At 35.2% G+C, this 26,785-nt stretch overlaps 1 protein-coding gene across 5 annotated transcripts in view; it reads right to left on the reverse strand.

The window, feature by feature from the left end:
• Positions 1-3,721: 3,721 nt before the first annotated feature.
• Positions 3,722-26,785, reverse strand: part of ATG5 (autophagy related 5) — a 131,771-nt gene continuing 108,707 nt past the window's right edge. For all 5 annotated transcript variants that reach the window (XM_064597929.1, XM_045865249.3, XM_045865252.3 and 2 more), the window contains 2 exons: positions 22,649-22,766; positions 3,722-6,220 (listed from right to left, as the gene is read on the reverse strand). In XM_064597929.1, coding sequence (XP_064453999.1) covers positions 22,694-22,766 — 73 coding nt within the window. In that variant the 3' untranslated portion in view covers positions 3,722-6,220; positions 22,649-22,693. The remainder of the gene's footprint in view (positions 6,221-22,648; positions 22,767-26,785) is intronic.

A 26,785-nucleotide genomic window follows, 5' to 3' on the forward strand; every position in this document is an offset into this window, starting at 1 on the left:
AAATCTGGGAGATTACACTAATACAGAATTAGCAATTAATAACTGGTTTTAATGAGATGTCCTAAATATTCTTCTTAAAAACTAACGTGTGGGCTTTGGTCTGCCTATAACGAAATATGTCTACCATACATCTGGGTTGGATTATTACTAATCACAACTTATCTGACATTTCTATTTTTTTTTTTTACTCTAATGGTAAAGCATGGTACAGTCCAAAAGTAACTTAATTTTTATTTGATTTGCTCCACATGATCTTTGTATGTCTGTGTGTACACACACACCCAACTTGGCTTTTCCTCATCTAAAGTTGGCTCCAGTTGATACCTTCAGAGGTCTTTCTCTGTCACACCTGAATCTTAGCATCATCACAGATCAGAGATACCAGGATAAATTGATATTTCATATTAAAATTATAATTCATTTCAGAACCATGACAAAAGGAGCTATAGAAATACGGGCACTAGGAATGACCAAATTCTTAAGGGAGGTGTGGTTGAGATGGCATATCCAGAAAAAGGCCAGCAGTCAGGGGATGAAATTCTTCTCTAGGCCTGCACAAAATGGATCAGATACAGTTAATAGGTCACTGAGTTACTGTCTCTGGAAAAGAAAGCTAAAAACCAACAATTCTGAGTAACAAAAATATCAACAGCTAGGTTAATGGATGTAAGCTTTCAGCAACATAACTTATTTGGAAAATGTCCCCTAAACAACACAGAAAGACAGTTATCCCATCCCACACAAGTACAGTATCCCCCTAGAAATCAGAAGTGCCTGCCATCTGCCAGGGCCACATACCCACGAAGCCAGCCTTCTCTGCTTGGCCTTAGGCATTCCCTTTGGGGCTGTTAGTGATTATGTTCCTAGAATGCCACATTTCAGCTCCATAGCTCTTTTGGCTAGCTCTATGGTGGCTCCTTGAGAGAAATTATTCACCTCTGATTTCTACTTAACTAATACCTAAGGACTGAGAAGTGAGTCTTCTCCAATCCATTGACCACTTACCTTAGTTTTTCTATTTGAACATTTTGTAGAGAACTTTACGGTTCTCGGCCATTTTACTAAATCTAACTTTGAATGTGCGCTGCCAAATTACAGCACTGATGAGCAGCTGACCGCCTACCCTGTACTGGCATTATAAATCCTAAACTATCGCATCCTCTCTCTGCACACACGTTGACATGTATTCGATACTTACTATATGCTTGCTGACTGAATTTTAAGAGCAACACTGATAAAATGGGGGCATATCTAGAGGAAGGAATGAAAAGTCTAGTGACATTTTGTTTGTGGAGTCGGAAGCTTGAGAGCGTCTTTCAAACAAGTTGTCAGAAAAGGAGGACTAAGCCTTCTGCTATAAACTCTAGGTCATTACAACCTAATGATTCAAGTAGCATTTTCAAACTAGTTTTCAATATGATGTGGTACTGGGGGCGGGGGAATCCTATAGTGAAAAAAGTCTGGGAGATGCTGGATCAAATAGCTCTCATAACCTTACAACTTCTCACTGCCTTTAACATGGCAATGTATTTTGGACTCTAAAAGTGAGATATGTCATACAGGTTTTTCCTCAACAAGTATTTAGTACAGTCCATTGTTTCAGGTACAGTGCTGGGTCTTGGGAATACAATACTGGGCCAAACAGACCTGGTCTCTGTTCTTATGGAGTTCATGCTCAAGTGTGAGAAACAAATTCCACACAGATATTTATTATAAACCACAGTAAATGTTACAAAAAAAAAAAAAAAAAGACAGCATTTTCTAAGTAAATGCTAAAGCAGGTAGACCTCTTCTTTCACCCAATTTAAAAGATTGAAAGCTATGTATTTCTCTTAAAGCTTTTCATGAACAGGGTTCTAACAGTCTACCTTGCTCACAGGTCTAACATTTCCCTTGCTAAAAATGTATTACATTTTCAGAAGTAAAGACTGGAGGCAAGAGCAAGACACAAACCACTCATCTATGAAAAGGTCAAAATTAATAAATACGTCCAGATGCTTGATGAGAATAGCTCCAGCTTTAGGGGCTGCTTAAATTAGAGTGATGTAGAAATAAAAGCTATGTACTGTGGTCTACTCTGCAACTAAAATGAATGTGGACTGATGCAAGGATCTGATCCACAGTGGTTCCTGCTGAAAGTAGCTGGTTTGAGTCAGCAAGTCCTCACAGTAATGCAAACCCATACCAACTGTACTTTGTATGTTGATTTCTGAACGACTAGGTTCTTCCTATTTTTATAGTGGGTATTTTTAGCAGAAAAATACAACACTGATTTTAAAGTGTCATTAAATAATCCTGAGTTAATTTTTTCTTCTTTTATATACATTTGCAAAGCACCAACTATGTGCTAGACACTCTGCTAAGAACCAGGGAAAACAAAGAGGAAACAGCCTGGTTGTGTTTTATTTATCCTTGTGAAGTGGGGGTGGGGATGCTACAGAGGGAAAGCCAAATTCATCACTTTAAGAAGAACCAATGGTTATATCAAAGCATACCGACGTTCCTAAATCTTCAGATTTGTCTTTATCTCACTGTGGATCATTCTAACACACTCTCAGTTAACAAGAATAGTTAAGTATTTAAAAACCTAAACACTTAATGAGCGCATTTAAAGGATCTAAAAATTGAGTCCTTTTACACTCTATGATTACTATGCTTATGAGATTCCACAGTACTATTACTTTTGCTAATAAGTATAAAGAATCAAACTTTGTGGGGAGCCTGGGTGGCGCAGCCAGTTAAGCATCTGTCTCCTGGTTTCAGCTCAGTTAATGATCTCAGGGTCATGAGATGGAGCCCTGCATTGGGATCAGCACTCAACAGGGAGTCTGCTTAAGTTTCTTTCTCCCTCTACCCTTCTCTTCTGCTGCACGCACACACTGTCTTTAATAAATAAATCTTTAAAAAAAAAGAATCAAACTTGTAATTCGCACTTGAGAGAATTTAAAGTATTCTTTTGTCAAATAAAGCTATATGGTAAATGAATTTTTATAATTAAAAGTGTCATTCAATCTCAAATTATCTAAAAAGAGGCATGCTTCTCTCATTTTCAAGACTCCCATGGGTAATTTTTAATACTCTCAGACCTGGAAGGGGATAAATTTAGAAAACACTTAGGAGGATGACAGAACTCAAGAGAGACAGATAAGTATTTTGACTTGATTCCATCCCACTGACTATGAATGGGATTGACTACAAATACGATCACAGTTGATTTTTTCCTATCATACCCCAAGATTCTACTATTTCAACAATGTTAGCACATCTAACAGGAAACCCAACTTACCTCAGACCTAAATATCAATAGTATGATAAATAAAAAGCGAGACTGTCATTCTTTGGCATGACCCACATAAACCAAGTTTCTGAAAATTGAAAAAGTTATCCAGCCTATAAAAAATAAACACACCCTAGAAAGATTGCCAATAAAAGTTACTATCACTCAATATCAAATCTTGTATATTGTTTTCTTAGCAAATGAGCAATTCCTATCTAGTTTGCAGCAAACGGGGGATAAATACAGCAGGACTAATGCATTCGTTGATTCACCTTTGGCTGACTGGAATATGGTCTATACATTACCACACTATAGACTGGGAGGTCAACTCTGTTTAATTACAAGCAGGCTACTTTGGGTCTCTAGATACGTAAGGTGCTTGTCAATTCAACTCTATCCATGGTCAGAACTTAGGTCATCCAAATGAAAGACAACACTATGACGGACAAGCAATGATTTACTTTATTTAGGCTGAATTTATACCTTCCTAGTTAACAATGTCAATAATTTTAAAACATATTTTCATTTTCTTGGGGGGGGGTCACTACCAAGAGTGAGTTATAAACAAGCATATAGAGATCTGTGGCCCTCTCCAGCCTTACACCTCATAACTTTTACTTCTTTGAGAAACTTCTAGACAAGCATGAGACTAAGGAAAGTTAAATCAGTTCTCCAATAGGTAACTTGCTTTATATAAATTCAATTTCCAACTTCTGGAAATAATGACAGACACAAAATTTTATATAATTTTTTAATAAACCATAAAATTTAAATATTCAAATAAAAAGAAACAAAAATAGATATTTAAGCCAGCACTAATTTCTGTGTTTATTCTTCCTCTGGGGATTGGGGCTTGACTTACCTGGGACAAGAGCAGAGTATTACAGTTATGATGCTGGTGCAATAATGAACAAGTAGCAACGGGTAATGGCTTGATAAAATTTACTTTCAAATCTGGAAGTAAAGATCAGCAGCTCACTTGAGTCCACTGCAGAAACCTCAAACTAGTGTTGTCTGTGGAAAACTACTATGGCTTACCGTTCTTACCACACTTTCTTCTTCATAGCTTAGCACTCCCTGGCATTTTGATCCTTTTGTTCACTGAAGCTCACTTCAGTCTGTCAAAACATCAAGGGGGAAAACCCCCAAACTGAATAGACGAATAAACACTTTTAATGTGAATAATCATATTCAGATCAACCTCTTTTGAAAAAATACAAGTCAGTGGGTTTTTTGTCCTTAAGTAGCTCAAATATTGTTATTTTTTTCTGCCTTTACTAAAATGGCACTTTTCATTTTATTGACATTTGCCAATTATGTTGAATTTTCTCACGTTGGTACCCTGTTTCTCTTGATTGAGGCTTATCCATTCCACTCCAGAATATCTGATCTTTGACTAACTTTATTCCATTCTGTGAATAAATATACTATCATTAATCAGTGGAAATCACAAAAGGAAAAAGGAAGCAGTGAGCACTAGCAGGATCTCACTTTGACATCTGTACAATTTTTATAAGAAAAACTTTCATTTTTATTATGGAATCTAAAACCATTATTGTATGATACTATGTCTTTTAGCATATTCAAATGGGTAAGACATTCCATGTGGACAGCAAGCTAGCTCACAAGAAACAGTGTGATGCACAAGTATGTTCAGCTGGTAGAACCCCAGCAGCATGGTAATAAAGTGCAGCAAAAATATCCTTATACTGTATAAGAACTTCAGGAACGTCTGAATATTTTTGGTAAAGTTGAGGAAAAGCTACTACAGTCAGGAGATTGGTAATCTTTAGACTTCAAAGACTGGCTGCCAGGGGACACAGTGAAATATTAGACCTGAAGCCAAAGAAAACCACTAGCTTGGAAAGGACTGGGTTTTCCCAAAAAACCAAAATTATCTTATACAGATGCTTAGCATACTATGATTTGACAGGTTTACAGTGATAAAACAGCAAAGATAAATGATAACATTTATACCTTTAGCATGTAAAGAACACAGACTTAAAAAGTGGCAGCAAGAAATTCTACGACAGCTCCTGAGACAAGTTATCCTACGTCCTCCATCTACTCCATGTCAGTGACGACCCGCCTGAATGGTAACACAGAGTAAAAACAGTGATCTGCTGTATGTGAGTCAGAAAGTACTGGAAAAGTGACAAAATCGTATGTTATTAAATGACAAAACATATTTAGAGGCTTTATTTAAAAATCTCTCACTGTTCATTATCAAAGTTACAAGATTGTTTGCATACCAATAGACAGACTGTAAACATAGGAAATTTTCATTAAGGAAAGATGGGTTTACTGTAATTGGATCTTTTACAAAAAATTACTGCAAGTTATTGATAACAGAATTTCTCTTTTACTTTCTTAAGTCTAATTCTCTAGAAAATTAAACCAATGTTTCCACTCCCTTGAGCTCAAGTTCAATCATGGTCACCTTAGGAAATACCCCTGTTTATTTGTTAATCAGAAATACAAATCAAGTGGCACATATTTCCATTTTCTTCTTAGGCCAAAGGTTTCGGCTTCATTATATTTTACAAGAAAACAGAAGACTTGCAGTGGTCCTGTGAAGTCTTTTATGTCGCAGCTGAGGTTTAATGACGGCAGTGGAGGAAAGCAGTGGTGATGCAAAGTAAGACCAGCCCAAGTGCCCTTATCTGACATAGAATCATCTTCCTGTTTGGCTTGTAGTAGTGTTTCTGGTCAGGTTGCCTCCACCAAACCTGATTGAAACAGAAGGGTGACATGCTCTGGTAAATCCTGTTTAAGGGTGATTCCGTTCAGGCACAGAGTTGATCCTTCAGTCTGTTGGTTGTGGGATGATACTAATATGAAGAAAATTATCTGGGTAGCTCAGATGTTCACTCAGCCACTGCAGAGGTGTTTCCAACATTGGCTCAATTCCATGAATCATCACTTGATTCTTTTTTTCTCCATCTATTCCAAGAAAGAAATCCAACAGTAATGAGAAAGGGTCAAGACAGAAGAAAAAATAATCTGTTGCCTTTTGAGAATCCTCGGTGAGGTAAATGGGTTTAACAGCTTTAACAGGTTAAACCTGGTCTGTCTCCTGAGCAGGAAATGTGGACATGGAGAAAGTTCAAATGTTGCAATATGTATCACCCAAAACAGAAACCTGAGGGTTGCAATGAATTCTGATAAAAATTCTGTTGCCATATGTGAAAGTATTCATTCTTTCTTAATTACTGTGCTTACCTAAGATTGACGTTAATGAAACTATAGTGGAGAAAACAGCCCATTGTACCCACTGACCAAAATTTATTTTAGTTACACATTAAGAACTGTACTATATGGTTATTAAATATGACAGGTATATGAAGTAGGTCAATACATATTTAAAATATGTAAAATAGAAATATGACTAGAAATCATCAAAAATAAGATCAGTGTTTAGGAAGATGTTTAATGAAACAGATGGGAGCTGTAGGTTAATTTTCAATCAAGTTGTTCAAATATCTATCAGAAAGTTTTAGAGACACGGAGTTATAGTTCTAATGGGAAGGAACTAAGAGTCTGACTCAGGATTCCTGTTTTAGAGTCACGAAAACTGATTGATTTCTGTTAACACCCATTTGCTAATTAAAAGAGTGCTGCAATTCACACTTTTCTTTCAACTTCAAATTTTACTACAGATTTAAGGTGAATTGTGTGTCTTTTATGATTCTGATATGATGTACTAACAACTTTTACAGTAAACAGCAGTTCCCTCCTAACCATTTCTTTGGTTGTTATAGGAAAACAAAGAAAGCAAAACCAAATTCCCTTTTTGAAAGCAAAACAGAACCTTCAAGAAACTTTGTGTCACTCCTCCAGCACACTTCTTGGTTTGTCTCTCTTAATCTCTCCAAAATACAATGTCTAAACTTCTCAGCTTCCTGGAGACAAGAGACAAGGAAGGAAACAGAGCTCAGGGAACTGCAGGAGAGGGAAATACCCTCCTTTCCCCCTTTCTTCTCTGTTCATCCCTAGTGCTCTAATGCCCAGGCAAGATGGGCTGATGAGGTATGGTGAAAATGGCGTGGCTGGCGCCTGAAACAAGAGACCCTTTTAAAGAAGTATTTAAACTCCCCCTTAGAGGCAGCACAAGTCCTGGGAGGTGACAGTCCAATAGATTGACAATAAGAGAAGACACAAAGACACTACAGAGAATTGATAAAATGATGCCAAATATACAAAGCTTTTAATAAACACACTCTCAATCCCAAACATGAGCAGAAGTCCCAAAACAAACCCCTGAATCACTGCCGTACTTTAAAACAATTTTGGAAAAAAACATGGCCTCCTAATACTTCTCCCCTAAAAAAATGCTTTCAGGTTTTGATTTTTCTGACAATTTTTGTTGTATCTACACATACTTTTTACACAGCTGCGATCACAGTGCTAATACAATGACTGATTTTCATAATGATGGGAATCATCTATAAATAAAAGATTAAGCAATATACTATAGACTATAGAAAGCATGGTATTCGTACTCTGAGAATATTTTAAATTGTTGGTATTCAAATGGGTAAACCCTCAGCTATCTGGAATGATTCATTCTCTGTTAGTTCTAGATTGCCAAGGTTTCACTGCATTAAATCTTTCTTAGAATATTTGAAAACACTTCCGGTATAGTTCTCTTCATATTCTTATGTATATTTCTTTGAAATATTTTAATATTCTCAGAATCTTCCTCCTACTTAGCACTGAGTCAAAAAATGAAAGAGCAGTGGTATAAGAGTTCCTTAACTGTAAAATTTTTCCTTAAGCCAGAGCTACCTTTGGATACTCTGAAACAGAGTATAAGAAACAAGTCTCAACTCAAGATCCAAAATATTGTTTCTAAAGCAATATTTAAGTGTGAGAGCAAATACAATATGGCATACAATCCACTCATGCATAGTGTGTTTGAAAGGCAAAAGACCAACCCTGTTACAAAAGTATCGATGGGAGTCTGAGTTGTACAATGTAAGGTGGAGAACATCAGCACTATTCAAATACCTTGTAAAACAAACCTAACAAATCATGTTATCAGAGACCTGAATAAGCAGCACTGATTCTCTGATTTAAATTGGGGTCACTTTTAATATGTAACATAAAAGTGTCATTAAACTCAGACAACTATGGAAATGCATCTAGGACTGTCATATTCCCCAACACAACAGTTTAAGATCTTAAATATATATTTTGTCACTGCCTACATTTATCCAAATACTTCACTGTGTATATTTATCTTTGTTGTTTTCAAACTTCCCCCATTAACACAACTGCCACCAGAGGAATACTTAGAATGGAAGAGCAGTTCCCTTGGAACTCTTAACTAAATTTTCCCTCTTATTCATCACTATATCCCCAGTGCCTAGCATGGTGCCCAACACCTAGTAGTAATCAGTCAATGTTTTCAGAGCTTGGATAATCTTGTTGCTGGCAGAAGACACCACCAGAAGACATGACCAAAATTAATGTGTAGAGAATAGTTTCTGATGGCTGCCACTATTAAGTAGAAGAGCTCTACCTATAAAGACTGTTTTGGTTATTAAAATAATAAAAAGTCAAAATGTTTCCAGATAAGCCAAGAAGTACATACACCATCACCTGAACTCATACTACCATAAAGAACAACAGAGCATGATAGACATTTTGGTGATAACAGAACAGAACGAAGCAGTGAAGAATTGGCAAGATGTTTCTTGTTTTCCTAAGAGTAGAAAGGAAACACTTGATATTGTTAAAGTAAATCATGTTTTTGGTAAATATGTTTTTGTGTTTCAAAATGGGAATCTAGAGAATTTAATACTTGGGAATTAGAAATATATCACTACAAAGCAAATGACTCAGGAGAAGAATGTTATACCACACCTCACCCACTCAGATTTTTTTAAAAAGGTAGCGTGATGCTTTAAAAGTAGGCAAACATTTGAGACAGTAATCAAGTGAACTAGTTCTATATGAAATTCTCTCATACAGAGCACTTTTGGGGGGTAACTCTGATTTTGATATAATTTCAAACTCTGGAAAAGTTGCAAGAGTAGTACAAGGAATTCCCCTTCACCTAGATTCATCAACTGCTTACATTTTGCCCCATTTGCCTTATCATTCTGTATGTATACAATTATTTTCTGAATCATCTGAGAGTAAATTAGAAATACTGAGCCCTTTCCCCCTAAATGTTAGTGTGTACTTGCTAATAAGGATATTCTTTTACATAACCATAATACAGTCATCAAAATAAAAAAATTAACTGATATAATATTACTGTGTAAGCATTTCAAATTTTATCAACTATCCCAATTATTTCTCTCACCTATCTAGGATCCAGTCCAGGAATCACACATGCATTTAATAGTGGATAGCTTCTGCTTTTCTTAACCTTGACAATTTTGAAAAGCATATGTCATTATTTTGTAAAATGTTCACGTAGCAATTTTTAAACCTAATTGTTTTAATTCATCTTGTAAATATAAGGATAGTCTTCATAAATACTTTGGGTTTATAAATTAAGGAAAGGACAGAAAAATAAAATCAGAGACACTATTTTCATTAGGTAGAGGAGGAATTCAACTTACTTTAAGAGTTAGATATTAAGTCCAAGAAAATCATATATCAACACAAAGAATATAATAAAATTTCATTTCTGGGGCAACTTGGTGGCTCAATCATTAAGTATCTGCCTTTGGCTCAGGTCATGATCCCAGGGTCCTGGGATCGTGCCCCACACTGGGCTCCCTGCTCCGCGGGAAGCCTGCTTCTCCCTCTCCCACTCCCCCTGCTTGTGTTCCCTTTCTCGCTGTCTCTCTGTCAAATAAATAAATAAAATCTTAAAAAAAAATTCATTTCTTATATTTATCTTACTTATAAATCTAAGGATTCTAAAAGAAGATAAAAATGTAAATATATCACATAATTTTGTATTATCACCAACAGCCTAATAAAAACAAACCCAATTCTTAACTAGCATCTACTTTAAAGTGAACATTTTTAGAGCTGTGTGACATTTTAAGAAAAATATACTCAGACAGATGTTGGTTGTTTGATTAGAACGGTAAAGAATTACATATGGAAGTAAAAAGAAAATTTGTATTAGCCACACAAGTCATTAATGAAAATTATGAACTTAAAACAATGGTAACTTCTTATGTATATATAAAAAAATGATGCCTATATACAAGTGTGTGTATATACAAAATATACACTATGACTATAATGATATACATAATATAAATGAGACATAAGGGCACCTGGGTGGCTCAGTCGGTTAGCATCCAACTCTTGATTTTGGCTCAGGTCATGATCTCAGAGTCGTGAGACTGAGCCTCGGTTGTCAAGCTCCATGCTGGGGGTGTGGAGCCTCCTTGGGATTCATTCTCTCCTTCTCTCCCCTTACCCCCCGTCAAAATAAATGAAATTTAAAAAATAATAAAAAGATTAAAATATATATATAAATGAGCCAGAAAGGAACAAGGGCCAACTCTGCACTGTTGGTTAACAAGGTGCTACTGGAAGATGAATCGGGAGGCAGGCAAGCTGAATTCCCCTTCTGGTAATGAAGGACTCTTGAGTAGGCCTCAGATCTCTTTCAGGATGTCTCCTTATATATAAAATGAAGGAGTCTGTGTACATCCATGGTTTGCAAATCTGGTTGACGATCAGAATCATTTGGGAAATTTTAAAAAATATATAAGCTGGGCCCCTCTCCAGACCTTCTGAATCAAACTCTGGGATAAATGTTCCCTTAAATAAATCTTACGATAATAAGGGTGTAGAATTGCCCTTAAATAAAGTCTTATGCAGAAACCCAGTATATAATACAGGGGAGGGTGGGGCAGCTTTGGTTGATGTAGGATTGCGCATCTCCCAAATCCTGCTGCTTGCTGACTTACAACCCATGGTTAATTCCTGATATGACTCCATGGGTCAGTTTGTAAACCATGTTCTACAACAGAGGATCACTAGCATGTCTTACAGTTCTATATGAATCTTTTATGCTTAAACAGCAAAATATTTCAGAGTTCAAACTAGCATAATTCACTAGTTTTGAATTTTTACACAAATCATTTAATCTTCTGAGTCTCAGTTTCCTCCTTTCATAGTGTGGATAAGGAATTCTAATCTCCAGGGTTGCAGGGAGATTAAGTGAGATATCCAAGTAGAGCACTTAGCACACAGCCTAACACAAGGCTTGGACCCAGTAGGAACCCAGTGAAATTACTGACTTTCTTCCCCACTCCTCCCTCTTGCTCACTCCCCAAAAACACAAGAGTGTTGAAAATATTATAGAGTAAGTGAAGACAAAAGACTAGTTTTTAAAAGATCATGGTTTAGTAACAAAAAGTAAACACTCATTGTAACTCTTTTCCTATAATACAAAGTCATGGGAATAAGGTAATTCTTTCAGTACTAAGAGGTATCAAAAGATATATAAAACCATGGATTCAATTATGTGATTAGCATGCAAAGTGCTGTGAGAATTTGGCCTAATGTTAATATACACTCTGAATTATTCAGTCCCATTATTATGCACTGTGGCACATAAATTTTATGAATGTGCTAAAAAAAAAAAAAGAAAGATTACAACAAAAACCCAAACACTCAATTATTATGCAAACAACAGAATGACAGTTTAAAAAATTCCTTAAGCATTGTAAACCCTCTGAATTAAATTAGTAGTGCTCTCAACATGTATATTTAGTAAAGCATATCACTGACAAGTCAAATGAGCCCTACTGTGTTACTGTTATGTTATTTAATAGACTTCAGATAACATTCTTATTTTTTTATTTTTATTTTTTAAGAGGCAAACATTCAGGTAGGGGGAAAAAAACTTTACAAAAAAATCTTTGTTATATATCTAAAAATATATTATTTGAGAACTGACAATATGTGAGGAATCTGCCTTTTAGAGATTTCTATTAGCAATGGCTCAAATCTTCCCCATCTCGATCTGCATTTTAGTCCTTATATTTTGGCCAATTTTCAGTAAGGAATATGACCTAAATGTCTTTAAAAATAGGTTAGCTGAGATTCTAGACAGATACATGGGTTTCATTTTTACTTTTAACTAGTATACTAAATATGTATTATCTCCTTGAATTTAAAGGAAGCTAAAGAAATGGATGTTATACCTTCAAAGGTAAATGCTTTAATCAGAAAATTTCAGTTTAATTTTCTTAGCTCATATTTGTGAACATGGAATAGTAGAAATCTAAGGCTAAATGCTATAACCATTGTGTTTAGCTTTGTGGTTTCACATTTATATTTTATAATTCAGCAAAAAACGACTTGATTTGTTATCTTGGAATGTGTGATGCTGAAGATAAACTTTGGAAAAATACTTAATACTTCTGAAAAAGTTTTAAACAAATGAAGAGATGAGCTTTTGGATTGCCACTAGTCTGAACAATTTTGTTCTGTCTGACAAATTCTTTAACCTCTGATATGTTCATTAGTAAACGCCAACTAATTGAATCCATCGACATGAAAAACCACAGGCAGAAATCTGAAGTGCATACATCATGCTGAAGGATTTTGACTCAGCCTCAGCAGTAATAGTCAGTGAGGTCAGGTCAAAGAGGGTTAAACCAAGCCAGGATATAGCCAAAGGAATACATCAAACGCTGATTTTAAAAGGGCAATTAATCTTAGACAGAAATGCTTCCTGGGGAATGAGATCTCAATCTTAAGAGCACACTACATGATGTAGCAGTAAAAATGAACATATACAAACTTACAGAGCTTTTATCCTATGATCACAAACAGAAGGAGAGTGCTGTTTATCGGAGAAATATAAACCCATTTAAAAATACTTACATTAACTTCTTCTGGATCTATACTCACTTAGCAGTACAGGTCTTAATGAACATATAATATCACAGTTAATATATGCCACATATCTCTTTCCATGTGTAATTTTTATATTTTATATATTTTAAAAATTATTTCTGCCCCAAATATTCCCAGAACATTCTAAACAAGATTTTCAAAACATATCCATGTTAATTTTTTCATGGACTTTTGCTTATAATCTTTATATTTCTTAATGAGGAGAACATAAACCAAACTTTAAACAAAAGTAAATTTGCTAGATAATTAAAAGAAAATTGCATTAAATTAAGAGACTGTTAAGACCATCTTAAACTGATTAAAAGCCTCCTGGTAATTAGATTAAAATGTGATAAAAGTTAGAAATTTAAACTTATTCTTTTAAACTCAAAAAAACAAAACAAAACTTTAAAAATATAGGTTCAAATGTTTTTGATCTGCTTTCATAAAATGACCCAGTATAATTCTAGCTGAGTGTAACAGGGACCATTAATATTTGTCAAGTATGAATTATAAGATAGTTCATTGTTTTATTTAAAATGTAAGCAATAATTACACTGTTTATATATGGTTTGAGTAAGGTCTCACAGGACTGTACTAATGAAGAGATGACTAGCTTTTAATCACCTGCATGTGTTATTATTTTGTTAAGGGAATTTTATTTTCTAGTGTTAAAGATGAAATTGTGCAAGTGTCTACACCCACTTTTTAAAAAGTCAGGTTAATTCATTTAACTTCTTGAGATTTAGATAAAGAACAATAATTGAGAGGAAATCAGAAGCATCTTCTGACAGGTACAGTAATCTCATCTCCACTCAGGGAGAATAAGGAAAATTAAGTTAAGTATTTCTTTGACTTCAGAAAAGATATATGTCAATGGACTAAGTCATTAACAGATTCTGTATCACCAAGATTCGTCCATACTGTCCATGTGGTGGGAAAAGCACAAAGATAGAGGGAGAGTGAAACAGTCAAGGCAAAGAATTTCCCTCATTTTAGTTTAGAATTTGATGGCAGAAAAGAAACTATATTATAACTACCAAGTTTAAACTGAGCCTAACAAATTGCTTCTGTCCAAACTTGAGTACAGTAGATTTTTGCCCAGGACGGCTGTATTTAAAAGAGCTTCTTGAACTCCCATTGTGAATGCACTAGGTCACTCTTTCACATAAAATCTGCATCCAGTGAGGGAGAGAGAACAATGAAGAGCAGGGAATGTCAGGGTGAGACTGAAAGGGCCAGTGACCAGTGACTCAGTCCCACAGACCAGACTCCCAGTATCTCAGCAGAGCTATGAATGGGCCTTCAATGATTACTTGTGATTCACTGAAACTTCGAATAAATGTGGGAACTACTGCTTAGGGTCTTCAATGAAAAACTTTCACCAACAGCAACACTTTCAGACCCCGCTACCTTTAGATTTTTACATTAAATATATTTTAACAAGTGCATAATAACTGAGCTGGCTGCAATGATTAAGTAGATGCCCTAGCTTCTTTCTTTCTTGCCAGAGCCAGATTTTGGGCATATTCTAATCATTTATTAAAAAAAAAAAAAAAAAGTAAAAATCAGTGGCAGAGAACTCTTGCCATAATCTGATATATAAGCAGTTACAATATCAGTTTACATTTAAAGGTCATCATAAATTTATACCTTCTATGCATACATCAGATATCAAGTACCTGTCTTTGCAGAGTGGGATTATCAACAAACAAGAAAAAACTGCTTCTTTCTAACTCTACTTTGTAACAATTTCTTATGAGTACAGTTATTAAAAAAAAAAAAAGAAAAAGAAAAAAAATTTAAAAAACTGCAGGAAAAAGATGTTAATTGGAAAACCCTGGAAAAATATGATTATGAAATCTCACTTCAACAAATTCATTGTTTAAGCCCTATAACCAACCTAGGAGGCTGGTAGCAGGAACTATCATCCTTATTTTACAAAATAAGAAACCTGGATCCATTAGAAGAAAAAAAGAAAGAAAGAAAAAACAAACAACTCAATGACCTTCCAAATCAGTGTGAAGGTAAAAGGGATATTACAATGAAAGCAAATTCTAAATGAGTGAAAAAAGAAGTACTGAAATTGTAAAACCTATTATTCTTACTCCTAAACCCTAGTTCTGATGAAGTTTGGGGGTTTGTAGGTTTTAGGTTTCTGTGGCATGAATTTGAGAACTGAAATACCACCTCTTTTGGAGGGGGTCAACATCAGCATGCCAACGGAAGTGACTACTGCTGGCTCAAGCCTCAAATCACAAGATATCAATCAACCAGCTTTAATTCTAACACTCAAAGGGTCTGCCTCATATGAATAACATGAGATTTTGATGTTTCTTTTCTCTAATTGCTCTAGGTCTGAAAAAAATTATAACCTCAAACAGTTAATTCACTTTATAAACAACCTAATCTTAGGTTACAGAGCAAAGGAGAAAAAATGGTGAATGCACCATCTTCCTTTACTTTTTGTAAAGAACTATTTTGCTGTTTCTCATAAAAATAAAGCAATATAACTTTTTAAAGATTTTATTTATTTGAGAGAGAGTATGAACAGGGGGAGTGGCAGAGGGAGAGGGAGAAGCAGACTCCCCGCTCAGCAGGGAGTCAGAAGTGGGGGTCTGATCCCAGGACCTGGGGATCATGATTGAGCCAAAGGCAGACACTTAGCCTTAACCGACTGAGCCACCCAGACACCCCTAAAGCAATATAAGTTTTAAGTTAGACTACCTAAATGGAGTATAATTACCCCAACCCCAGTTGTTAACATTATCTTCCAATGTACTAACCAAGCAAATAGTCAATCACTTAGCTCTTCAGTGCTTTTCCCATATTTCTGACGTCACTGAAAATTTTCTTCACATTTATGGGAGAGAAGCAGAAAAATTTGGCTAGTCCCTCAGTAAACAGAGTAGGGAAATTTTAGACGAGCATTTTTGACCAGGTATTACCCCTAGCAACCAGCCCCAGGTAGCTGGTGAAGGATTCTACTTCTATGGTGCTCCTGCGGTATGTCTGACCTGGTCTCTCCTTTTCATCTAATTTCTGCTCATCTTTTAAGACAGCTCAGTCTTCACTACCTCATCCAGAATAGATAAGAGCAATTCCAGGTGCTTCCTAATATTCTTTGCATATCTCCAGTCCTGCACACACCACATCTGGGCATCTTTCTGCCCATTCCAACTGCACCAAAGTTTCATAAAGGCAGGAACTATGTCTCATACCTCTTACTGTCTCCAGCGCCAGAAGTCAGTATGACGCAAAGGAAATGACTGACAAAGAATAAAATCCACAACATAAAATGGAAACCAAAAGTTAAATGGTAGTCTGGAAGGGTCTCAAGGAGTAAATAAATTCCCAGGAAGCAGAGCAGAGATGGAAATGCAAAAAGCCAAGCAGTTACAGGATTGTACTTGTTGCTAAGAGAGATGCCGGGAACTTCACCGATTTGCCATGGAATGTAAGCCTTGCCCTACACATACACTCTTATCTGTACAATAGCATATATGAATTCAGGTTTGAACCAGCCCAACTGTGACAGAGGACTGATCACCTGGAACCCTGATATAAACTTATCAAAGTGAAAATGGACATTTTTATTCTCGTAAGCCTAACTTCCTAGGTTCTTATATATTACATCAGAAAACTGGGAAATAAAATATGATTGGGCAAAAGCTTATCGGTGTTCTGTATTCTCTAAAGTAAAAGAATAAAAGCTATGTTTTTAAATTTCTGTTATTACTTTTTTGTAAGTTGTTTTTAATGAACAAAACAAGAAGTATTTCACTTCAGGTCTGGTACAGAAGCTTAGCTCTGAGTCATTTCAACTACAGCTGACACCACAAAACAAATTTACCTGAGCTCACCTTTGGTTATCTCCTGTGACCTCTAATTTGGCTAACTCCTCTAGCCACTTACAAAACAAAACAAAAAAAGGAACACACAAAGCAGCTCATCATTAGTTACCCCACGAGAACAATGACCTAATAAGCACGTCTTCATAAATATCAGTACATTCTACTTTCATATGATGAAGTAAGGCAAAATTCCTTCACGCATGAATCACTTGTTGTAAGGAGCAGTAGACAATGGTGCCACATAACATTTATGAAGTACTTTCTCTTTTTATCATGTGATGACAGCCACTTCTTATCCACACACACCCAATCTTAAAGTCTTTCGCTTTCAACTTAAGTCGGGCGCAGGTGTTTCAAAATGCTTCACATTTGACAATACCACAGGTGTACTGAACCAGACAGTAAACAGTTCTTTACTGAAACAGTGACTTGATGTTTTGGATACCCCCACAGATCCTGAAATGACAGTTATTTTCCAATCTGAAGTTACAAAAGGAAGAGGCAAATAAAAGTTTTTCCAAAGATAAGATACCGGTGTTAGAAACGTGGCCTCCTCTGGTATGCAAGGTACTATCAAAAGTACCTCAAAAGTATAGGTCTATTTACATCATTTCAATGAAGCACGTGTATAGTACGTGTGTGTACTCTAATCAATGTAAGCATGTGACAGCTGGAAGAAGTCTGTCACAAAACTGCCTAAAAGGCAGATTTGTGGATTACAGTTGTGACTGGCTACCTCACTGGCCCCCTTCAAAAAAAATGTAAGGGAAATCACACTGTCTGTTCTCCAGGGATGGATGTGCAGGTTGGGCAGGCTACACATTTAGGAGAGCTAAAGAGCCTTGAAAAGAATAAAATGCTTCACAAATTTGTGTGCCATTACTGTGCAGGGCCACACTAATCTTGTATGTATAGTTGTGATCTGGGTGTAGGAATGGCAAACGAGCACAAACGTACATTCTGACAGAGTGTGCCAGCTCAAAGCACGTGACTGCTTTTCATTTTCATGTCTGAGTGTCATAGCCACCATTTTATAAGTTCAACAAGAAAAGTGGCCAGAATTACATACAGGAACAAACAAAAGAACAAAATGGACAAAACAACAGTAGAAGTTCAGGTTCCTAAGATCATACCAGTAAATACTATAGGAGAGAACAGCATGAAGGCAAGATCAAGTACTCAAACATAAATCATAGAATAAAGAGTTAGGAAAAAGCAAACATTTCAGAATGTTATTTTAAAGTAAACAAAAAAATTAAAAGGTTGAAAAAGTGAAAATGAAAACAAATGGAAGCATGCTAAAGCAAAAAAAACCCCACGAAACCAGAAGATAGAGATTTGAGTTCTAAACCTAGTTCTGCAACTAAGAAGCTAAGAGATCCTTAGCTACTCATCTAAGAAATCAAGAGGCTGAACTAAATTAACTTTAAGGCTTTATAATTAAAGATTCTTTAAAGATGTCAAATACAAAATTAACACCCAACCAATTTCTTCCTGTTCTCTAGTAAATATCCCCTCATCAGTCTGTGTCTTTGTTAATTTCGCTGCTGTCTGGGGCATACATCATTACAGAACAGTCTTCTTCCAAGGGTTTGAGTTTCTTTGTGATGTTCTCACTCAGTAGGCAAGGATCTTTTTTTTAAAGATTTTATTTATTTGAGAGAGAGAGAGCACACAAAAGCAGGGGGAGCAGCAGACAGAGGGGGGAGGAGAAGCAGGCTGCCTGCTCCCGATGCGGGGCTTGATCCCAGGACCCCAGGACCATGAACTGAGCTGAAGGCAGACGCTTAACGACTGAGCCACCGAGGCGCCCGAGGCAAGGATCTTATAAAGAAGTAAATTTTAAATGACATAAAGTTTTTCAAAGTAGACTGTCAAAAAATATCTAAGAAAAGAACAGTAAAGGGGCATCTGGGTGGCTCAGTCAGTTAACTGTCTGACTCTCGATTTCAGGTCAGGTCATGATCTCCTGGGTCCTGCGTCAGGCTCCATGCTGGGTGTGGGGCCTGCTTAAGATTCTCTCTCCCTCTGCCTCTCCCCCTGCTTCACTCTCTAAAAAGAAAGAACAGTAAGGTAGCCATTTCAATATAAACTGAAATTTCAATTGCTCTCTCTCTCTTTTTTTTTTTAAACCGAGGTAGAGTTAACATATAACATATGAGTTTCAGGTGTACAACACAGTGATTCAACATTTATATACATTATGAAATGATCATTACCGTAAGTCTAGGTACCATCTGTTACCATATAATTTCAATTACTCTTAGTTGATAAAAGCATTCTAAAAAAGAACGAAAAAAACAGTACAGAGAAATGAGTAACTGAAAGCCAATGCTTGCAGATGGGACAGGTATGAAGTCTATGAGTCCGATTTCTGTTAGGAATAAAAATGATTAGTACCTTAATTATATTTCAAATGGAAAAACTAATCTATATTCCCAAATCCTCAAGAATGTGACAAAAGAGACATTAAGCATATTTAAAAAGAAAACAAACAAAAAACCAATCCTTATGGCATGGAGAAAATCAAATGGAATGGTAAGATTATTCCTGAATCAATAAAAGTTACTGGGAGTTTCTCAGTGAAAATTTCTGTAACCTTAGTTCAAAAATAAAAGTTTACTTAAAGAGCTCTATAAGGAGATACAAGAAAATGGCAATACTGGTTGTCCCTGGAGAGGGAAACTGAATTAGGGTTTGGTAGATATAGGTAGGGTGAGAGACTTTTCAATAAATTCCTTTATGTACTTTCTGATTTTGGAACAATATAAATAAAATTTTTTAAATTATTTAACTGAAGATAATACATAAAAAACTTTAATAGGGCCTCATGAAAATGAAATACTTTTACTTTTCAAAAGAAAATTAAGACATGTCATAGACTAGGAGAAAATAATTGCAAATCATATGTCTGATAAAGACTTGTATCCTGGGATGGCTGGCTGGCTCAGTCGAAAGAGTAAGTGAATTTTAATCTCAGGGTTGTGAGTTTGAGCTTCATGCTGGATATAGAGATTACTTAAATAAATAAGACTTAAAAAGAAAAAAAATACTTGTATCCAGAATTTACAAATAACTCTCAAAACTCAGTAGGTAAGATGAAAACTCCATGAAAAAATGAGAAGGGCATCTGAACAGACATTTCACCAAATATATCCACAAATAATAATAAGCACATGAAAATATATCAACATCCTTAGTCACTAGGGAAATAAAAAATAAAACCAAGACATACCACTACACAACCACTAGGAAGGCTAAAATAAAACAAAAAATATGTTGCCAAGGATCCAAAGCTGGTAGGACGGTAAAGTGATGCAGCCACTTTGCCAAAATTTAGCAGTTTCTTGAAAAATTAAACACAAACCTACCATACGACCTAGCAATTCCATTCCCGGGAATCTACTCAAGAAAAATGTAAACGTATGTCCACACAAAAACCTGTACGCAAATGTTCATAGCAGCATTATACATAAAAGTGAAAAGCTGAAACAATCCAAATACCCATCAGTCAGTGAATGAATAAACAAAATATGATATATATACCCAACCAAATACTACTACTCAGTAATAAAAAGGAACTATTGATACATGCTACAATATGGATGAAACCCAAAAACATTACACTAAGTGAGAAGAACCAGTTGCAACATCATACGACTGCATTTATGCAAGACACCCAGAAGGGGTACATTACAGAGACAGCAAGCAGACCAGCAGTTGTCTACAACTGGCAGTAGGGGCAGAGATGAGCTGCAAACAAGCACAAGGGAATTTCTGAAGTGATAGAAATGTTTTAAAACTACATTACGGTGACAGCTGCACAACTTACAAATTTATTAAAACTAAAAACTGAAATGCAAAAAATTATTTAACTGAAATTCTTACTGAAAACTAAAATTACACAGCAATAAAGATAGACTACAATTCTCCAATAGTATTCTAATCAACTTAATGTTAACTGTGCCAGATCTAATGATCCTAAATAGTGTTTCAGGTAATGACACAAGGAAAGAATTCAGTACGTGAAATACTGAGTAAACATTTTTACCCTAGCACAAGAAATATGAGGATGTGTAAGACACCATCCAAACCCTTGCCTATGGAGTGTAGGAGAGCACAGTGATGACAAATGATACAGTAAGACCTTATACAGTAATATTTATAACCTCTTAAACCAATGAAACTTTTTAATTTCAACAATTCTGAGTAGCAGTCAATGATCTTTTTCATCAATCCCTTCTGGTACTGGTTCTGATGGTATCTTAGATGCCCCCCCTTTACTCCTATTGAGCATTTGTGCACTTTAGAAGAGCTAGATACAGGAATGCCAAGAAAGGCAAAGCAAATTTGATAAAGGGAAATAGTTACAGTCATAGACGAAATGACCTATTTTGAGTTCCATATTCTTTGTTTGGTCATTTAAGCTGAAATATCAACATTCCCCTAGTCCCACTTTGTTTCCAATTGTGGTTGTTAGGCAAACTATTTCCTTAGACACTACATGCTTCTTGAACTGTGTGATATAGTTAATTAGTTACATAAGTAATAATACAATTACCCCAACTTAGAATATGTTAATAATATTAGAAACATACCATTATCTACTGAAGTTATACTGTTATAATAATATTATTTATTATGCCTTACCTCTTTCTATAAAGGACAAAGTAGCAAGTTTAAAAATTTCTCTATATAATAAATACAAGTCTGTACAACATATTAACAAATATAGTAGCATTCCACTGAAATTTCCCCAATAGCTTGGTAACCAACAGAACTATGATTGCAAGTCATTCAGTTAACAGGGTGATGATCATATTATGGTACATTGATATGAAGGACCATAGTGCTGCTATTTAAACAACAGCTTTAAAGAATTCTTAATGACTAAACCTATGCTCATGTTGTTAGGTGAAAGATGCAGTAGCACATACAATTTTACAAACACATGTACACCCCTCTCAAATAGTCAAGTGTCCAAATGCATATGTGTGTCAATTGTGGTCTCTATGAGTTAGGGAACGATAGCATTTTTCTTCTTTTATCGTTTTTGCATTTTCTTTGTCTTCCTTATATTGCAATTAGGAAAATAGAATCCAGCAATTTTTATATTTTTCCTTTGCCTACAGGAAATTAACTTTAACCTAAGCTACAAAATGAGGACTATGAAATAGGATAAGTTCTTAATTGCACATATGAAATGTCAATGCCTAAGCGAACAATGCTGAAACATTAGGAAGTGGTAGAAAATTCAAATAAAATACTTATCCGTTATTCAGTATTTTGAACTTTAAAATATTAACCAAATGGAAGAAAATTTTTTTACCATCTCTTATTCCTTTTGAATGAGGAGACACAATGCAAACTGTAAAATAGTACTGATCAGAACTGAACCCATAAATGAAAGACCCAGGACACCAGATATGTGGTAAGAGAGTAATTAAAAAGCACTATTATTTTATTTTGCCAAAGAGAGTCAATTCCTTATTTTGTTAGTGTCAATAATTTATAAAATAATAAATAAAATATTAAGCGTTTCTGTTTCAAAAGATTGTTCCCTACGAGATAATGAAAATATTTTCCTCAAGTAACCAGTAAATGTTATTTATAAATGCAGAATGCTTATGTTATACCTCAGTGACAAAGAGAAATGAAAGAAATGTTTTCATGTTGCTGACTATATTACCTTCAGGAGCAACTGCAGAAGGACAAACTTCTTTGAGGAGATCGCCTAGTGTATGCAATTGTCCATCTGCAGCCACAGGACGAAAAAGCTTCTGAATGAAAGGTCGTTCGGTTGTTGTCTATTTGAAAAATGAAAGAAGAATTCAAACAATTAAGCCTTTGTTGCTGTGAATTACAAATTAATAGATCAGAAATTTAAAGCTGGCATCAGATGCCTTCTGATATAGTGTAATCAGAAGCATACAATATCACAAATGTGGTAATATTACCAAAAATGCTTAACATAAAATCAAGTAAATCTAATCATGAGGAAGCAATCAGACAAATCCAAAATGTGTGACACTCTAAAGACAACCGGCCAAAAAAGAAAAGGAGAGAAAAGAAAACACAAGACAACTGGCTTCAACTCTTCAAATAAGTCAAAGGCAGAACAAAACAATACAAAAAGATTAAAAAGGATTGGTGAGATATAACAACTAAATACAAAAATAAATCTCGACTGAATACTGGGTTGGAGGGAAAAATCAGCTATAAAAGACATTTTTAGAATAACTGAGGAAATGCAGAATGAACATTAGATAATATTACCGAATTAACATCAAATTCTTAATGGTTATAAGGACAATATCCTTTAAGAAATTCATGCTTACATATTTAGGGATGAGGAGCATGCTGTCTGAAACATACCTTCAAATGGTTGAGAGACAGTGCGCACGAGCGCGCATGAGCACAAATGTGGGATAATATTAACTACTGGTGAATCTAGGTGAACGGTATACAGTCTTAGTTGTTCTATTATTTTTTCTTTACATTTGAAAATTTTTAAGAATTTTTCCTCATAGAGAACAAACTGATGGTTGTTAGAGGGGAGGAAAGTGGGGGAGTGGAAAAAGTGGGTGAAGGGGACTGGGAGATATAGGCTTCCAGTTATGCAATTAATAAGTCACAAGGATAAAAGGTACAGCATAGGGAATACAGTCAATAGTACTATAATAGCAATGTAACTACATTTGTGGTGAGCACAGCATAATGTATAGAGTTGTCAAATCATTATGTTGTGCACCTGAAATTAATGTTAATGGTGTGTATCAACTATACTTCAATTTAAAAAATTAAAAAGAAAAATCAGAATCCAAAAAAATTTTCAAAATACCAGATATAGCATTTCCCCTGACAACTGTTATTAGCACTATGTCAAAATTTACTGCTAATACTTTCAATGTATTGCCCACTTTTAAAATTCAGCTTCATTTACAGGAGCATGACAGCAATGAGGAAAGCCTCAGGACACAGTGCAGAGGCCCTGGAATCAGCCAGTGTACGAATAGTACTATCATTTATGCACTCTATGATTCTGCATCCAGTTTCTTTGGAAAATTGGGACATTCTGTATCTCTTAAGTTTGTTGTGGAAAAGAGTGAAGAACTATGCCAAACACACAGAAAGACAGAGACATACAGAGAGAGAGAATGAATGCGCTAATGTTAAGGATAATAAACACCCTGCCTCCAACTGTTATTTTATTTTAAGATGTTAAGTTTTCATATTTTAAGTTTCCAGGGGTGAAAAATCATAAAAACATATAAGAAGAGAACAATGCCTTATGTTTTATAAGTAAATATACTCATATACTCATATTTACATATAGTATTTACATGCAGCATTTAAAAAATTTTTTACATATTTTTATACATTTTCATATAGTGCTTTATGAGAAAATGATTTCAAATACCTAACCATTAAAGACAAGTTTGCTTGTTTTTTAATCACAGAGTGTAGCTCAATTTCTTCAATGTAACTATTAAAAATTTGGTATAAAAAATAATGTTTTTAAGTATGGACATAAACTAAAATGTAAGAAAAATAGACATGATACAAGACAGTGAGCTACCTTTCCCAGCTTTTTTTTTTTTTTCCTTTTTAACTAGGCTCCACACCCACAATGGAGCCTAACGCCAGGCTCAAACTCACGACCCTGAGATCAACACCTGAGCCGAGATCAAGAGTTGGACGCTTAACCAACTGAGCCACCCAGGCACCCCTACCTTTCCCAGCTTTATGCTGTGTATTCAGTGGATACATAAATAAATGTTAAAAATTGTATTCCAGTAATAGTTAAGTATCTGTGGTAAGTATGTAAAAAAGCCTTGATACTTGATAAAATCTTAATACGCATTAAATATAAAGCAATTCATTTCACTAATTGAATTCTTTATGGATTTTTTTAAAAAAGTATGACTGACAACCTTCAATTTAGGAAGTTCATACATTTTACACAAAGTGAAACTGAGAACGATGTGATGCACAATCAAGGATTAACTATGTGAAGATAATAAGGGTTAGGGGAGTTCAGAGAAGAAATAAATTGAATAGAGGACTACAGTAATAATTTAAAATAGCCACCACCCACTTAGGGCTTTCTATCTTCCAGGCAATGAAGAGGCTTTTAAGACTTTTTAGCAAAGGAAGTGACGTGATGAAAGAGGCTTTTTCTGAAGGCTAATGGAAAGCAGCACTGCGTACGATGACTTGGTTAAGAGGTAACATCAGGAAGACGGGTGAGAGGCTGTCTGAATAATGCAAGCCTATGTGATGACAACTGGGGCTGGGTCAGAGGAAAAGGAGGGTCAGGACTATACCACCAATTAAAAAAAAAATAAAGTTAACATGTATCATCCATAGTCTGATCTGAAAACACTAAGATTTTCAACAAAGTCAAAAAACTTTTCAGATTCATTCACCCCCTACTTAGTGACAAAATTGTGAGGTGAAGGCTATAATAATACATATTAAAACAACCTGAAAACAATAGGCTAAAAAGGCCCCAAGTGGGCTTAGCTAGATATTAAAAAAGAGAAAGTGTCCTCCACTCCCATTCCTAGAAAAATGGCCTATAATTTCCCTGTAGCTCTCTTTCATCTACTCTCCCAAATCTGAGTAGTGATAATAAAGGTATAACTTCAACAACCTTTGTAACGATGTTACTTGCTTGGGTGAAGGAGAAAAAGCCATATACTATTAACATATTCTAAATAAGTTCTGTAGAATAGTAACCAAGAAAACTCTCATTAAAGTGCTGTTTCTCATGTAACAAAAACCTTACTGTAAAAGAACAATTACCCAAAATACCTCAATCAAAAATGTAATAAGCATCTTCTATTTAATATTTATCAGACCTTTATATTCTTACTCTTTAAAATTTAGTATTCTAGAAAAGAGCAGTTAAGTGTCTGAGTAAGTTACACCAAAGATTATGAAAACTACTCAATTTTGGGAGTTACTGCGCCTTAAAACAAAAGCCCTTCACATATAGATCACGCCTTCAAGTACTGTACAGAGGTTCGGAAGGGCAATGGGAATGGAGGGTAGATTCATGCAAATTTCTTGGCAGATCTCATTAAACCTAAGCTGAAGTTCAGCAGAGAAGATTAAATTATGCTAGAAGTATTTAAAAGCAATCTTCATCTTGAATATAGCAAGAATTTTAAAGATAGAAAAAACTCCACAAACATGAATTCTGCAAACTTTGATTTAGTATACATGAACTGGACAATGCTAACAATATCCATGTAATCTGAATCTTAGCCTGACAGACAAGAAAGCTGCTCTAACAGTAACATAATACAATATTTACTTAATCTAGCCATTTACTTGTAAATATGCAAACTATTTTCAGTGACTTCCAAGAAGCAGTATTGCTCTCATAAGAAATAATATGACTTCAAAAAGTCATCTTTGAAACTGCCCTTATTACTTTAACAAATATGTTACTCATTTCTTAAATACACCAAATAGAGTATAAAATTGGGGTGCTACTGGCTGGCTGCCCCTCCTCCCTCCTCATGTACCCCCACCAATGAAACAATAACTTTTCCTATATGGAAACGTTATGTGGTTGATTTGCCTTGGAGATATACTGAAGAGAGGCAAAGGAATCAAATTTATAAAAATGATAAATCTGTAGAAGTTTAGTGAATCTTATATATTTTCTTCAAGTGACAGTTCAAGAGTTACACTCAAATTCTTAGAGAGGATGTGTGTTACAACTATAGTGTAAACTGCAGGCTAATCATATTACTAATCTTGTATCTAAGAAACAAGAGACAGAGAAAAGGTTTATTTCCAACACAGCCAAACA

Source organism: Mirounga angustirostris, unplaced genomic scaffold (genome assembly GCF_029215605.1).
Source record: "Mirounga angustirostris isolate CCGP_5_RB_7025 unplaced genomic scaffold, mMirAng1.0.hap1 SCAF_8, whole genome shotgun sequence".
NCBI classification, from domain to species: domain Eukaryota; kingdom Metazoa; phylum Chordata; class Mammalia; order Carnivora; family Phocidae; genus Mirounga; species Mirounga angustirostris.